This window comes from Ictidomys tridecemlineatus, chromosome 10 (genome assembly GCF_052094955.1).
Source record: "Ictidomys tridecemlineatus isolate mIctTri1 chromosome 10, mIctTri1.hap1, whole genome shotgun sequence".
In the NCBI taxonomy this organism is placed as follows: Eukaryota; Metazoa; Chordata; class Mammalia; order Rodentia; family Sciuridae; genus Ictidomys; species Ictidomys tridecemlineatus.
In genome coordinates this window covers 33,914,909-33,930,765 of record NC_135486.1, presented here as the reverse complement: position 1 = coordinate 33,930,765, position 15,857 = coordinate 33,914,909, and the positions used below count along the sequence as shown (strand labels likewise).

Below are 15,857 nucleotides of genomic sequence, written 5' to 3'. Positions count from 1 at the left end.
TAAACATTGGTCTCCACATCTGGGGAGCAGCTGCCCCTCAAGTATGATGGCAAATCACCAAGTTCTCAAGACCCGGGTTGAGGACGCAGTGTAGGTAGCATCAGGGGGCGTGGTTGGGGGGGTCTTGCATTCTCAGAATGGTCCTGAGAGGACAGTCCTGGATACTGAGTTGGAAAACTGCAGGACTCTGAGAACCAAGGCCTGTCTGTGACAGAAATGTGACCAGACCCTAATAAAGAGGTAACCTGAGCGGCAGAAGAGGTGGATTGAGGTTTCTAGCAGTAATCCTATGTGGTATAGGGATTCCAGGGTCGGCTGCACCAGATCCTGGGCTCCACCCCAGACTAAGACCCCCCCCCACCCCCGCACACCGTTCTACTGGTCAGCCCCAAGCACCAACCTGGGCCTAGGGATCCAGAATACAGGATCCCAGGCCCTTCCATCCCCACTGAGGCAACCCTCAGTGATCCCCACCAGAGAGGACATCCGGCCCTGAATGCAGCAGGGAGTTCCCTGGCACCCAGGATGGTTCAGAGATAAGCACAAACCAAACTCTCTCTCCACTTTATGTGTGTGTGTGTATACAAGCAAGCCCCAGCCCCGCTCATTAGGCTGGAGGGGGGGCTTCGGTTCTCCATCTTTGGCATTGATCTACCAGTCAGCTTTCCTGCAGGAGACTAATCGCTCCTTTCTGTACAACATGAATTAAATATATTATCTGTCTTTGTGCTGAGTCACAGGATATTCACAGTACAGTGGGGGAAGAATGGGGGGCTGGGGGAGCCCAGACTCCAGGGCTGCTCCCCAGGCTGAGGGGCTGGGGCTGGAAGGGGGCTCATGGAGGAAGCAGGGCCTGGCCTCCCCTCAGCCTTTGCCCTTCAAGATTCAGCCACATGTTGAGGAAACCTTGGGAATATAAGAGGGGTGCTGGGGGGTGAACCCTGCTCCCCTCCCATTTTACCTCAGGCGGTGGCACTGACACCCGTCCTACTCATGACCACCTTCTGGGGAAGCTGGTGCCAGGATCAGGTGAACCGACCCATGGGACTGGGAAGAAAGGAACAGAGAAGGTTGTGCCAGCCCCCGAGGGCAGAGGCTGGCCTGGTACCAGTGTCAGGGCCTGGTACCAGTGTCAGGGTGACCTTGCATATCTGGGTGCTCTCCTCAGGGCCCCAACCCGGGCTGACTTATCGACACTCAGGGATAAGAACAGCAGGGGCGGTTCTTGGAAAGGGGACAGTAGGAGCTGGGTCAGAGCTCCAAGGGCAGTGTACACTCTGCCACCTGCCAAATTAAGGCAACTCCATCCAGACTGGGGAGACGGGCGGGGGCTGGCTGAGGTGGCAGGAGTGCGGCCGGCAGTACCAAGCCACCTCCGGATGCAGCTGGACATGGAGCAGCAGGCTGGTGCTGCTCGGCCTTGGTTCAAGCCAGGGAGCACACGGGGCCTCTGGCGAGGAGGGGAGAGACAGCAGGCTGGGGAGGACGAGAGGACAGGCTGCCATTCCTACGACAACAGAGACATCTGCCCCTGAGGTGGGGCTGGCCTTAGGCACATATCAGCACCCAGTATTCTGGGTTCCCAGACAAGCTGCCATGCCCCTTCTTGCTCTCAAAGGAGAAGATGAAATGTGTGTGGGCTCTAAGGGGTCAGAAAGGGGATCTGCCAACTGGGGCAGGCAGGCCCCAGAGGGAGGCACGGTGGAACCCCTATCCGGGGCACCGTACTCAGCCAGGCACCTGAATTCTCCTGTCTGTCCAGGCGGGTCCCACGCTGACATCCAAGCACTTCAGGTTGGGAGAGGGTCCCAGGTCTCTCCCTGCCCCCTCATCTCCTCTCAGGGGAGCAACTCAGGCCCCACAGTGGCTGACAAGGGTTGGTGTCCAGGCAAAGGCCACCAGGGAGGTGTGTGGGAAGAAGGGAGAGGAAACAGCTGTGACCAGCAAGGCTGCCACACAGTCTTCCAGCCACGGGCTCTCGTTCCTCAGTCCTCCAATGGTCTCATCCTACCCAAACTTGGATTCCATGTGACCTCTTGTCCCCCAAGCTGCAGCAGGGTGGGCCCACCTCAGAAGATGCTCTGCCTCCGGTTCTTCCCTCGACCTGGAGAACGGAGGAATGGGTGGGACTTCAGGGAGGAGGCTAGGCTGCAAGGTGCCTGAGATCTGGGGGCTCAGAAGCCAGGCAGTCCTGGGCGAACCGATCATCTCTGGTACTTTTGAGCTGCATGACATTGTGATTTAACCTCTCAGAGCCTCAGTTTCACTAGGGAACATGATTTGTACCTTTATGGGGTATTTTAAGGATTGAATGAGATAATGCAAGGAAAACACTTGTCAGCTTCAAGGCCACTGGCTGTTCTGGGGACAAAGTAGTTCTCCCAGATGCCAGAGAGCTCAGGGTCTGCAGAGAGAATGTACCAAAAAGGGCATGCACCTGTCAAATGCAGCAATCTATCTGGGGTGTTGAGGAAGGACTGGACAAGGCAGTCTGGACAGGGTTGAGGAGGGACCATGATGACTTCCTAACACAGGGAGCTTCTGGGCTCATCTCTATTCCTTGAGAGGGAGGTCCCCACTGGGGAGTGGTAGCCTGCCTGGCCTCCTTTACCAAGGGGAGCCGCTGGGAGGCATGAGGCCTTACCTGGCTGCTGGAAGGCCAAGCCACGGTAACCTGGGTCCTTCTGGAGCTGGATCTCCTTCAAGGAGAAGATGGAGGCAGCTGGATGAGAGAAGAGAGGGAGCGGGTTGGGTAGAGCAGACCTGGTTCCTGGAACCTGCTGCCCTCATCCCCTTGAGTCCATGAAGCTGAGGGCACCCTGGCTGGGTAGCCCTTCAGGACTGGCCCAGGAGGACTTAACCCAGCACTTCAGCAACCATTCAGATCTGAGAGTCTGCCCCCTTAGTTAGAGGGGCGGGGGAGCCAAACGCCCAAGGCTGCTCAGTGGGAACTGGGCCTCTGGACTCTCTGTTACAGCTGTCCCACCCACTCCTGCTGCCAGCTTTCCTTGATTCTGGGATGGTCCTGGCCCCTTAGATACTCACTGTCTTCCAGCTGGTGCACTCGCTCTCCCAGAGACCGGAAGTAGGGGTGACTCAGGGCTGCGTCTGCTGACAAGCGACTCTTGGATTCATACTGAAAGCATAGGGTGGGCTACTGGGTCCCAGCTGGGGGACATGGAGGCCCCTATGGGCAGTGTCTCCTATGCTAAGTTAGATCACCAAGATGGGTGGGCAGAATCTATCCTGAGGAGCCCTTGGAGTCAGACACAGGCCCCCACTGACCCAATCCTGGGCAGTCTCAGACTTCAGGTTCCCAGGTGTCCAGCTCACATAAAAAGGACTTCAGGGGAGTGAATTGATCTTGAGATTGAAACAGATTCTAAGACAACCAAGATCATCACCCGAAATAGTGGTAATGTTCGTGGGTAAGACCAATAACTGTCCTCTATAGTTTGCAACACTTTGCATCCCACGATCTCACTGTTTGCTCAAGAGCACCTTGTAAAGTATGAATCATTCATTCCATCTTGCAGTTGAGGGAATGGAAGCACAGAAAAGTCCTCTGGAACATGCCTAAAGCTACCCAGCTCTGAAGCAGATCTGAACTAGGATTTGGAATGTGAAGCTGTCTTCAAAGGCAGGGTATGGAAACCAGCGCTCCTCCTGGGCCTTGGGGGCGCAGATCGCGGGGGAGACTATGAGCCTCAAGAAACTGGGGCATAGGGCAGGGGTGGGAACTTGGGGCTTGGGCTCTCCGGCTGCCTCTTCCTGGGCTCAACGGTGATGGTGGGGCACTTACCAAGAGGAGGCCGGTCAGCAGGTGGATGCCATCCGTGTCCAACCTGCAAGAAGGAGGAGCTGGCACCTGCGCTGCAGGGCAGGGCGGGGAGGGGCCACTCCAGGACTCAGAGCCTGGACCGCAGCGGGGCGTGGCTACCGGGGGCGTGGCTACCTGGGGGCGTGGCTGAGGAGCGGCTGCGGGAGGTACCCCGGGAAGTTGTAGGCTCGGAACTCGGAGAGAGCCGTCACGCCGGGCCACGTCTCTTCTGTAGGGGTCCCTGCAGAGAAGAGATACGGGCGGGGTGAAGACCGACGTGAGGGGTGCAGTGTCAAAGGAGGCAGCCAAGAATGACCGAGGCCAAGAGGTCCCTGCTCGGTTGAGATGAGCGGCTCTTCCCAGGGTGTCCCTGCGCCTGGACTGGAAGAGTTCTAGTGCCCCCTGGTGGCGAGAGGGAGGGAGCGGCAGGAGACTAACCGAGGAGGCGGAAGATGAGGTGCAGCTCCTCCTTGACTGTGGAGCCCGGGAAGAGGGGCCTCCCGGTGGCCATCTCGTAGTGGATGCAGCCCACGCCCCTGCGGGGAGCAAGGGGCAGGGTGGCATCAGGATGGGGCAGCATGCCTTACTAAGGTTGCTCCACCAGGGTACCAAGGTCACCCTGCCACAGATGGCTGAGGGGTCAAGGTAGGGGTGGGGGTGGCTCAGGACAGAGGAGCCTCCTAGAATTACCCAGTTTCTTACTACAGCCCCTTTCTGGGGGCTGCCATGGGCACTAGGAGGTGTGCCCTTTCCCTTTCACCCTTAATAGGTATAAGTGTGCACTGCCCAAGTAGCAGTTCTTTCAACAGGACTTCTAGGGAGCCCTGGGGGCAAACACACAGTGGCTATTCAGCAGAAACCTATGTGTTAGCTTTAGATTTGGGCTGTTTTTCATTTTATCCCAAATCATATATCTGTTAATTTTAACAGAAAAATAATGTATCCTGTCCTTTTCAAAATTTTCACAAGGACTGATGCTTGGAGAAGATTCATATTTACTGTAGGGGCCCTCCAGTATCCTCCCCCTACACACCCCTTGGGGGGTATGACCTAAGCACAGTGCTGGAGCCTTTATTTAAGCTGGAGAAACCCTGATCTGTGCCACACTTAATTTTTTAATATCCAGTGCAGGAGGGAGCCCCGTGGCTTCATCAAGGAGGCCTGGCAGTTCTTTCCAGAGTCTAGGGGTGTGGACAGCCCCTCTTCCTCCCCTCCACCCTTGATTGCTCACCACATATCGATCGGGGTGGAATACTCTGTGGATCCCAGCAGCACATCCGGGGGCCTGTACCATAGGGTCACCACCTCGTTGGAGTAGGTCTTTGTGGGCACCGACTTGGCCCGGGCCAGTCCTAGGAACAGACATATCACATAACCTTTGCTCACAGGTACTTCTGGGCAGACCAGAGCCCTCCCGCAGCACCAGCATCCTTAGAAGCTGTGCACCTCGGTGATGTCACATCCCCACCCTCGCCTCACCAAAGTCGGCCAGCTTCAGCTCGCCTCTCTCATTGATGAGCAGGTTCTGGGGTTTCAGGTCCCGGTGCAGGATTTTGCGTCGATGACAGTAGGCCAGGCCCCGGAGCAGTTGGAACATGAAAATCTAAGGAGGAGGGAAGAGAAAGGAGTGTGTCCCATCTGTAAGGCTGGGATTGGAACAGGGGCAGGGACTTGGGGTGAGGTCAGGAAAGTCCCTGGAGAAGCTACCTGGTTCTCCTACCCACCCTGCAGCCCCATCCTGGTCCCCATGCACAACAGGGAATCCCACCAGACCAGAGGGCCCCAGCTGTGGAGAGGAGCCAGTGAGTTTGCAGGATGCCCAAGAGTTCTCCAGCCAAGGGGTATGGCGGGAGGCACACTGGGTCCCCTGCCTGTGTGGGGATGTATGCTCTTGGTTCTTTAACAAAATACCAGAAGAGGCTCTCCATCCCTCCCAGCTTCCCCAGAAGCCTCTCTTCATTCTGGCAGGTAGCTCATGCTCCCATTTGACAGGTGGGGAAACAGATGCTCCGAGTTAGAAGGGTTTTACATCAACAGCTAGACAGTCGGGGAGGGCATTTTTTCCATGCTCCTGGGGTAAGGCACTCGGCCCAGCTCCTGGGCTCACTGAATGGCAGTGGCTTTCCCTGCTTCCCGCATTTGAAGGTCTGAGCAAACACAGTAGCTGGGGGAACCGGGGCCCTGGTGTGAGAGTGGGCTCCCTTGCTGGGCTTTTGGGAAGGGGGATGTCACGGTAGGTGGGGACCCCTGCCTCGGAGGCCCTCACCTTGACATTATGCATGCTCATAAGGTTTCCACAGTGGTCCAAATACTGCTTCAAGTCACTGTCCTGGAACACAGAGCCTGACTCAGTTCTGCGTTGACCTGAATAGACTGAGTAGATCAGACTGAGGTCTGGGCAGAGCCCAAGACTCAGGACAGGTCCCTGGCTCCAAGTCGCCCCTAAGCCTGAGCCCTTGACCCACTGCTGCACAGGAGCATCCGAAAGCCTGATTCTAGAACAAGGCCTGGGCAGCCCCTTGCCCCACCTCTCCCACTCCCTCGTCCCCCCTGTCCCTTGCCACACCCCACCCCTGCCGCAAGGGGGAGAGGCTGCTAGTCTCAGCCCAGCTCACCAGGTACTCAAACACCAGGGTGAGGGAGCGGTCTGTGTGGATGAGGTCGTGCAGGGTCACAATATTGGCGTGCTTCAGGTTCTTCAGCAGAGACACTGGAGAGACAGGCCCGCCTGGGTCCCCAGGGCCCCACGTACCCCTCACACCCTGTCTTCCTGGGGTTAACAGTGGCTCCCCCACCCCGGGCTCCCACTGGGGCCCAAGTGGCCGATGCCTCCTCCAAGAAGCCCCAGGGGCATGCAGGGCCCTGTGACACTGTACCCTCTCGGATGGCAGTGCAGGGCGCCCCTTCCTCGTGCTCCAGCCGGATCTCCTTCAGGGCTACCAGGTTCTCTGTCAGCTTGCTGCGCCCCTTGAAGACCGTGGCATAGGTGCCCTAGGATGAAGAGCCAGCCGTCAGCCCCAGGAACGTTCATGGCACACTGTCCCGGGCCTTCCCTTTGTCCCTGTGCATGGGCTGGGTCTTCTACCTGAGCACCCTTCCCCTCCCTGGAATTCGGTTTTCCCTAAGCTACTTCCTCTGTGGAGCACCCTAACACCTGCTGGGCAGAACACTGCTCCCTCCTCCAGCCCCAGCATGCCGAGTGGCCCCTAATTATAACGCCAGCTTTGTTCTTCCTCATATCATATTGATGTTGACACGCAGGTCTCCTCTTTGAACCTGTTGAGGGAAAAGGCCTTCCTCCTCCCTGCGCCCACCTCAGGCCTGTAACACAAAGCCTGACACAGTGGTGACAGAAATAGTTTAGGGACATACCCTGACTAGGTGCCAGGCAATGTCTAAATGCTGTACATAAGCTTATTGTAGTGACCCACTCGGTCCTCACAACAACCCTAGGAGGTAGAACAGTCACTATCACCACTGAGCAGGAGAAACTGAGGCAGAGAGAGGTCACAGCGCTAGTGAACAGCAGACTTGGGATTTAAATCTCGGCCGGAAGTACTTGCAAGAAGAAAAGGCTAGATTGTGCTCAGAGCCCATGGGCTACTGTCCTCATGCCCTCATTCAGGGTCAAGGCTCACAGCAAAGCCTGCTAAAGGTTGGCCAGGAGGCCAAGGTCATGTGCCTTGGTGGGGCAGGCAACGTGGAGGGGGCAGGGCCCACATGCCCTGGCATGGCTACCAGGAGGAGACCAAACCCAGCCACTTACCTCCCCCAGTTTGTCCAGCTTCACGTACGTTTCCAGTTTCCCAAAGCCGATATCTGACTGAAAGGGAGACACAGGTGCTCTGAGATGGAAAGTCCCCACAACCCCACCTACTGCCCGCCTCCCCCACCTCCAGCCCCTGGGAGGAAAGAGAGTGAGACCCCCATCTGCAGAGGTGAGGACAGCCTCAAATCCTTCCTCTTCTTTTCCCTTCATCCCTGTGACAGTGGAGACGGCCCTTGAAGTGAGAGTTTCTTCCTCCGATGACATTGGGGGGTGTGGGACCCAGAGCTCTGCACCTGGGATTGCTGCCCACCTCAATCCCCTGTCTGTCTTGCTCAGATAACTAGGTCCCTCTGGGCAGGCGCTGGGTCTTTTTCTGCCTCGCGCGGTGGTGTCTGGGTCAGAACGTGCCTCGCCAGCACTCTCTCATGGGCACACCTCTTCTAGCTCAGGTGTTGCCAACTCGGAGCAAGACAGATTCCTGGGCCCCACCCAGAAGCTAATTCTGCAGGTGTCTGGAGTGGGGCCCGGAGTCTGTGTTTTGTACAATGCTCCCCACAGATCTGGTAGGCAGGCAGGACGGAGAAGCACATGACAGCTGGCCTGTCAGTCTAAACAGGTGGGATCATCTGAACGGGTGGGACATCTATTTGAATCCAGAGGCCAGCAGGTGGCACCAGAAGCCCAGGAATGTTTCTGGAAACCACTACAGTCCACAGTTGGGACAAAGTCAGGACTGATAAGTAAGTGATGCTGGAAAGAGGGTAGATCACCCTCAGGACCTCTGACCCTCTTTGGACTCACCAGAGAGGCGCGGCGGGACATGCGGCTGAGAGGCTTGGGCAGATCTGGGCTTTCCAGCTGTAGCTTCTGGAGAAATTCCTGGGGCAGGCGGATATCCATGGGCAGAGACAGCCTCTTGCTGATGTCCTGTGGTGACCAGATTGAGATGGGGTCACTGCTTTGGCTCCAGGGGTAGCTAAGACCTCAGGGCCCTTGATCCTCACTCTGGTCCAGGTCTGTATATAGCAACCGTAGCAGAACCAAGCCACAGGCCGTGACCCCAGGCTCACGGCTGCTTCAAGGGTGTGCTCAGAGTCACATGTGAATACCCAAGGGTTGCTGTGTGGCCTCAGGAGTTTCCTTCCCCTCTCTGGGCCACCTATAGAACATTAATCTCTGCCTTCAGACACGGTAATGCTGTAAGCCTATTTTTCATATTTTTGGCACGTGCCGATGAGTCACGAGAACGACAGTCAAGTTGTCTAGCCTTTGCTACGTTCCAGGAATATTCCAAGCACTTGGCAAATATCAATTCATTTAATCCTCACGACAACAGTTTTAAAGACCAGGAGATTATAGTCCGCAGAGGTGGAGTAAAGACAGAGTTCCCTCACCTCCATGGAGAAGCGACGCTGGTTCTGCCGTCGCTGGTACTGCGTGCCAGGGGACAGCTGCCCGGGCTCCTCCCCGCTGTCTGTAGGGGAGAAGGCATTGGGCTCCGGTACAGGGTCTCTGCCAAGAGGACTGAGCTGCAGGTCTGAGAGGGACAGGCATCAGGGCCCCTCCCTGCCAGTCTGCCAGAGGGGGAGGAAGGCCCCACTGCCCACCGGACCTGTCCTTCTCCCCAAAGGCTGTGGGGAACTGTGGTGGCTGGTGGCTGGTGGGCAGGGCAAGCAGGAGCTTTCTGGAAAGTCGGGGTAGGAGAGCGCAGAGTGGCCTGACCCCTTACCCTCATTCCTCCGGTTGTGGAGCTGGTTAAACTGCTCGGTGAATTCAGCCAAGGATTCCTCGATGGTCTCCGTGCGAGGCACTGACAGCGAGAACCGGCGCTTAAAGTTCTTCATCTTGTTCATGATCATCAGGGACCAGCAGCGGAGTCCTGGAACCAAATCCACATTTGGGGGCTGCTCTTCTTCCCACCAAGCTCTGCAGCCCTGCACACTGCAGAATTGACTCTGTGTGTGTGTGTGTGTGTGTGTGTGTGTGTGTAGCCCAGGGGCACTTAGCCTCAGAGCACATCCCCAGCCCTTTTTGTATTTTATTTAGAGACAGGGTCTTGCCGAGTTGCTTAGGACCTTGCTAAGTTGCTGAGGCTGGCTTTGAACTTGTGATCCTCCTTTCACAGCCTCCCAAACCGCTGGGATTAAAAAAGCGTGCACCACTGTGCCTGGCTCAGAATTGTGACTTCTTAACCAGAGTCCAGGGGGTGGGACCTAACCCAGTTCCTTCTTCCCAGTGACTTTCAGCCCCCTCCCCAATCCTTTCCCTGGGGAGATGGTCACAACATTGCCTAGTTTGCACGATGTGCAGGGGGTCCTTCAGGACCCCTCCTGCCATGCCAGCTCTTTGGCTGCTGAGGGTCTAGTGAGTTCTCAGGGGAGGGCTGGCATGGCAGGGAGGGGGCCAGAATTGCTCCTCAGGCCAGCAGCTCTTTGTCCACTTGCAGGAGCTTCAGAGGGTCAGCAGTCAGGGAGCCACACTGATACATGCCCACGAGCCCAGCGTCGGCATGGTCTGCACCCCTAGGACACCATCTGGTCCCAGCCTCCTTTTCACCCTGATATTGGTATTGGAAAAGTCTGTCTGGCTTGCCCTGGGCCACAGGAGTCCGGAAAAGAGAGGAGAGGAGCGAAGGAGGGAAGGAGCCCAGGAGCGGGCCCAGCCCTAGCTCTCTCTAGCTGAAATATGGAGGCCAGGAGCAGTTGAAGGTCCCAGGGGAAATACAGAAGTTTGCCGGAAACAGAGAAGGCCCCAGGGAAGGAAAGGTCAGAGCCCTTCTGGCCCCTCCCAAGCCAGAGTCTGCTGAGCAGGCAGGGTGTCCTCCACCAAGAACACAAGGCGGGGGGCTACCCTCACCTCCAGGGCCCCTTCCCAAGCCAGAAAAGTCCCCCTCCCTGGCTGCTTAGCTCCTATTGGCCTCAGTATAAGAGGACAGGCTCCTGGCCTGCCAATGACCCTTGCTAACTGCTCCATCCCAGACTCCTCTTTCTCCCCCTGGCTCTGAAACCTCAAAGTGGGGCTTCCCATCTCTCCTCCCCTCCCTTCTCCTTCCCTTCCTGGTTTCATAAGCTCCCAGTGCAGCTGTCCCCTCATCCTGTTTTACCATATAGCCTTCGACTGCAGGGGAGGCCCTGGACCAAAAGGCTACCCAAGCTCCCCACCCTAAGAAGGCACCAGGGTCACTCTGTGATGGGAGGGGCCGCCCTACAGTCCCATGCAAGGCACAGACCATTCCTGGAGGATGCTCAGTCCTGCCCCTGGCCAGCACCTAGTTGCCAAGGAAACCAGACCCCTCCTGAACCCTCCCAGTTTTAAGGGATTATGGGTCAGTAACATGTTTGCTTTGCTTAATAACCATGTCCTTCTGTCCTCAGCCAGCCTGGATTCTCCCTCTGACACTGCATGCTTCTGGCTGCCCCCAAACATAGCTCAGTTGTGGCCTTCCAGCTTGCCTGAGCCCAGGCCAGCACCTCCCAGAGGAGAAGCCTCGGGTCTGTATTTTGCGGCATGAGGCCATGAGGCCCTGAGGTGTCCCTCAGGTCAGCTCAACATGCCATAGACTGAGCACCTATATGCTACAGGGTGCTGGGCCCTGGGGTTAGAGAGGTGAGAGATGCGTGGTTCCTATTCTCAAGGGATTCAGGGACTCGTGATGCCTCCTTCCAAGACAGGCTAGCAGAGAACTCTTCTCCCAGCTTCCTTGCCAAAGCCCACGAGCCTTAGACTCTTTCCATCCCCAGACTCATTCCTGCCAGCCAGCCTCTGCCACTCTCAGGGCCTTTGAGTGATGTCGCAAGTCCACGGTCTGCAGGACTGTCACTGACAGAAACTCCCCGAGGACAGCCACCCTGTCCCACACCTCGGTGTGCAGCCTCCAGCCAAGGTGACCCAGATGGAGGCTTCATGTTGGTGGCAGGATATATGACAAGAAGTGTCAGACATGCCCTACGTGGTGACTCGTTTTCCAGCCAAAAAGGAGAGCAGAGATATCCTTGTACAGATGAATTGTTTGCAAAAGTGGCTATCAGCATCACCAGGGAGCAAAGTTAAAATAAAAAAAAAAATTCAAATGTCTGGGTCTCACTCTCAAATTCTTAAGGCTTGGAGGCTGGTGCCTGGGAGAATGCTTTCTTTTATTTTTTATTTTCTGGTTTTTTTTTTTTTTTTTTTTGCCACTGTGATCTAGAGGTTGAACCCAGGGCCTGGAGTATGCTAGGCAAGGAAAATGCATTCTTTGAGGCAGGTTCTCATTGTTACCCAGGCTGGCCTCGAGCTTGCCATCCTCCTGCCTCGGCCTCCTCAGTAGATGGGATCACAGGCATGTGCCACTGTGCCCGGCGGAAAATGCATTTTTAGACAGTCTCTCCAATGACCTGCACACGGAGCCCATAGCTGGGAATCATCTGGAGTCCCAGTCAGGGCTGATTATGTGCCCAGGTTTCCAGCCTTCCCTCTGCTGAGGTGGGACACCCTCAGATTGGGGGTGGGGGCTGGAGGTAGGCCCAGTGCAGCAGGAGATCCCTCTGGAAGAGGAAGTATCACTGTCCCAGAAACAGGCACTTCTGTGGTTCACAGCCTGATGTTCCCAGCCCTGGTCATGGTCACCCTAGTGGGGGCAGGGGAGGCAGGCACTTGGCTCCCTGAGGTCTGAGCTCTGCCAGGAGGGACCAGCCACACCCCTTTCTAAAAACAAGGCTTCCTCATAAAACCATCTTGCCGTCTGGGATTTATGGGATGGCCTGTTGGGTTGGTGGCTCAGGAATCTACCAGTAGCGGCCATAAATCTCACACCCTGGCTCTGGCTTGTGGCACCGGGGGAGGGGAGCTCATTACAACCCTCTGAGAGGGGGGTCCCCAGTTTCTGCCGGACAAAGGACAACCACAACCGGCCCTGAATCACACCCGCTCCCCGGGTTCAGTTCGGATGGTGGAGCCAGCTCTCAGCCTGGGGTGGGGTAGAGGGTGGGACAGGGAGCCAAAGGGAGGGCGGAGCTGGGGGCAGCTGACTGGAGCAGGAATGTAGGGCCAAAGTGCTGCAGAGGGATGGGGACCAGCTGCTCTCCACCTGCTGGAGAAGAGACCAAGAGGAAGTGGCTGTCACTGCAGCGGGAGGGATGGAGGTCAGATGCAGGGATGGACTTCCTGATGGTGACAGGGGAGCAGGCGGCGGCGGTGGTGACCCGAGCAGAGAGTGGGACGTCTCTCTCCACTGGGGACAATCAGGGTATTGAACCCGGCAGGGCCTTGGGTGTGACAGGGCAGACTGGGCAGTGAATGATCTGTTGTTCCCTAACTCAAGACACAAGATGCTTCTGTCACTTTTCCCTTGGGAGAGTCAGCTCCTTAGATTTGGGGGCTGAGGGGGAAGGGAAACAGGAAAAAGGCCTGTCACCTTGGTGCTGTCTGCCCCTCACCCCCAACTGGGACAGAAGGGCTCAGTGTGACCCAGCCTAAGGCCAGCCCAGGGCCAGGCACAGTGTGGCCTTTGTCCCTGGGCCAGGGAGCCATCTGGGGCTGTCCCCGTGCAACTGGTGCCAGGGGAAGCGAGCAACAGGCGTCTAGGGTGCTGGCCCGGCATGGAGGAGGGGACCGCAGCAGAGGTGGGTGGGCAAAGAGCCCCAGGGAAGCAGGGGACCCTCCCAGCCTCCCTCCCTCACTTCCTGCTGGGCACATACTGACTGCCCAGCACTTCCTGTTGGTGCCCAAAAAGCGGGTGGCACAGAAGGAGGAAGGAGCAGCCACATCGGGAGGAAACGGAGCACTTGCCGGAGGCCACCGTGCATCAGCGAGAAGGGCCAGGCTGCAGGAGTATCCGCAGGGGAGGCTCCACGCAGCCTCCACTCCCACTCTCACTCAGCCGGACACGGAGGCTCCAGGAGAGGCGGTGACTTGCTCAAAGTCATGCGGCAGTTTCCCGGTTGCTGCCAAGAGCACACGCGGTGCCCACATCGCTCCCTTCTCCTCACGGAGCCCTGGCAGCTCTGTGCCCTCCGGTGGCCTGTGCTGATCTCCCCTCCAGGTGTCCCCGCCACACACTGAGTCACAGCCAGACAACCCCAGTGCAGGCTCCCAGTGCCGCCACCCGTGAGCCATGGCCACATGGTGTACTCCCCCATGGCCTTGGCTCTCGGCAATGATTTGTTGAACATGCACGACATGCCGGGCACTGGGGGAGGCCCTGAGAATCCTGGATGAAGGAGACAGACACTCATTTCTGCCCCTGCCTAAAAAGTTCCCCAGGACGGAAGCGAGGCCCTGCAAGTGCTAGGTAACTGCTCCATCACTGAACTAGATCCCCAGCCCCTGCCCTTGTCCATTCTAATGGAGGTGAGAGATGCAGACAGTAAAATATAAACAAATCAAATGCATAGTGGACGGCGACAAGTGCAATAAAGGGAAATCCAGCAGGAAAGAGGACGGCGTGGGAGGTACGCCGTGTTGCAAGTTTAAATCGGGTCATTGAGGCCTTCCGGGGAAGGTAGCGTCTCAGAAATAGTTCCCGGTAGGTGTAGGGGATGAAGCTTCCTGCAGAATCTGGGGGAAGCAGGTTGGCAAGGAAAAAAAGCAGATGCAAAAGTCCTGAGGCAGGCGTAGGTCTTCCATGTTCTACAAAAGTGTGGTTGGAGAGGAGGCCAAAGGGGAGTGTGCAGCGGCTGTGTGGGGCCTCCCAGAGTTTGAGCAGATGAGTGACAAGATCCCAGTGAGACTTTAATAGCTCCTTCTGGTTGCTGTGTTAAGACGTTGCTGTGGACAAGGGGCAGAAGGCTGCTATAGTGATCCAGGTGGAGGTGGTGGTGGCGGGGGCCAGCAAGAGCTGTGGAGGTCGTAAGAAGAGGCTGGAGCCGGGAGGAGCCCCAGGAGTTCGCAGATAGGTTATATTTGGGGTATGAGAAGGGAGCCAAGCATGCATGACCCTGAGAGGATCTGGCTGAGCAACCAGAAAGATGGAGCAGTCCCCGGTGGGGACCAGGAGCTCTGGGGGTGAAGGTGCTGGTGGTAAGTCCATGTCCAACGACACCTGAGCAGAGCAGCTGAGCCAGGAGCGGCACCAGGACAGCATCCAGGAACTGATGGCCCTCTTCTCTCAAGTGCCTGCTCAGACAGAAGGAGCTGCCAGAGAGAAGGCTCCGGAGAGATGTCATCAAACATCCCTCCAGACTTCTTCTCCCTGGGTGCTGAGACCCCAGATGGAGGAGGGGCAGGAAGCAGGAATCATGGCCGCTACCTCCAGGCCTGAACTACCAGACTGAGAAGGGGAGAGGCCAGGAAGGCAGGTCCCCCTGCTTAGACAACTCTGCAGGGCCACATAGGACAGGGCCAGTGCCCTGGGGGACAGGTCTCCTTCTCCATCTCAGAAGGGAAGAAAGTTCCACACGGCAGGTCAGGCCAGCTTCTGGGGGCCATGGTCCAGGTGGTACGTATTCTCAGCCTTCTGCTCCCTGGACCCCAGGAGGCTGGGCTCCCGGGAGACCCCAACCTGGCAGAGCAGGAAGTTGGCCGAGCAGGCAGGGGACCTGGAAGTAGCCTCAGCCTGCCAGAGCTTCCGGGTGCAGTGAGGCAAAGAGGGTAGGCTTCACCCCTTCACCTTAGGGACCAGGCTTGGGGACGACTCAGAAAACCCTTTCCAGCCACCCCTTTGCCTTCCACCTGCATGAGCCCCAAGTTCCCAGCCTAACTTCAAGATCTGGGGTTCCTTCCTCCCAGACCAAGCCCCCCCTCACTCCTACTACACTGGCTTTGCCCAGCAGAAGCCCCTACATGCAGCTCAGGTTTCTTGGGTCTCCAGAAGCTTCTCCAGCCCTCCAGGACCACCAGGGCCCTCCTCAGATGGGGAGTGACTTCTCACTTGTCACCCTCACCAGGGTGCCTGGATCCCTACACCCAGTGCTGTTGACACACAGCAGCAAGTGTCTGCTTTATAGGCACATGCTGAGCTCCTACCGAGTTCCAGAACAGGGTAGATACTACCCCAAGTCCCTCTCTGTTTTTCTGTCTCTGTAGGCTCAGGCACAAGGGATGAAGGATATAACTGGCCACCGTCTACTTTCCAAAGCCCACAGGGTCTGACCCTAGTTCCAAAGCTTGACTGACACCCTGGATCCTTATGATACCCTTTGCCTCCCACTTCCTGCCCCCGATCTTGATCACTTGGCCACTTTGGGCCTTGGGAGAGTTTCAAAGAACTAAGTTTGCAGACGTCATGAGCTGGGCCTCAGAGACACTCCCTCCTCCCAGGGAGAACTGTGCCGCAGGGAGCCTGCTGATACC

General features: G+C 57.1%; 1 protein-coding gene across 9 annotated transcripts in view; it reads right to left on the bottom strand.

The window, feature by feature from the left end:
- Cdk18 (cyclin dependent kinase 18) overlaps positions 1–15,857 on the bottom strand; it is a 34,258-nt gene that overhangs the window by 6,993 nt on the left and 11,408 nt on the right. For 4 of the 9 annotated variants that reach the window (XR_013426489.1, XR_013426490.1, XR_013426491.1 and 1 more), the window contains exons 2-16: positions 9,319–9,468; positions 8,984–9,126; positions 8,391–8,516; positions 7,587–7,643; positions 6,697–6,811; positions 6,436–6,548; positions 6,087–6,149; positions 5,300–5,423; positions 5,052–5,172; positions 4,259–4,356; positions 3,956–4,061; positions 3,803–3,845; positions 3,046–3,136; positions 2,645–2,722; positions 1,741–2,104 (exon numbers count right to left, since the gene is read on the bottom strand). Coding sequence is in view for 4 of the 9 variants with exons in the window: in XM_040277236.2 (XP_040133170.2) it covers positions 2,070–2,104; positions 2,645–2,722; positions 3,046–3,136; positions 3,803–3,845; positions 3,956–4,061; positions 4,259–4,356; positions 5,052–5,172; positions 5,300–5,423; positions 6,087–6,149; positions 6,436–6,548; positions 6,697–6,811; positions 7,587–7,643; positions 8,391–8,516; positions 8,984–9,126; positions 9,319–9,448 (1,443 nt within the window). In the remaining 5 variants the exon portion in view is untranslated. Of the gene's footprint in view, positions 1–550; positions 2,105–2,644; positions 2,723–3,045; positions 3,137–3,802; positions 3,846–3,955; positions 4,062–4,258; positions 4,357–5,051; positions 5,173–5,299; positions 5,424–6,086; positions 6,150–6,435; positions 6,549–6,696; positions 6,812–7,586; positions 7,644–8,390; positions 8,517–8,983; positions 9,127–9,318; positions 9,469–15,857 lie in introns of those variants that run through there. The other 5 variants (XM_040277236.2, XM_040277237.2, XM_040277238.2 and 2 more) reach the window with 5 other exon arrangements.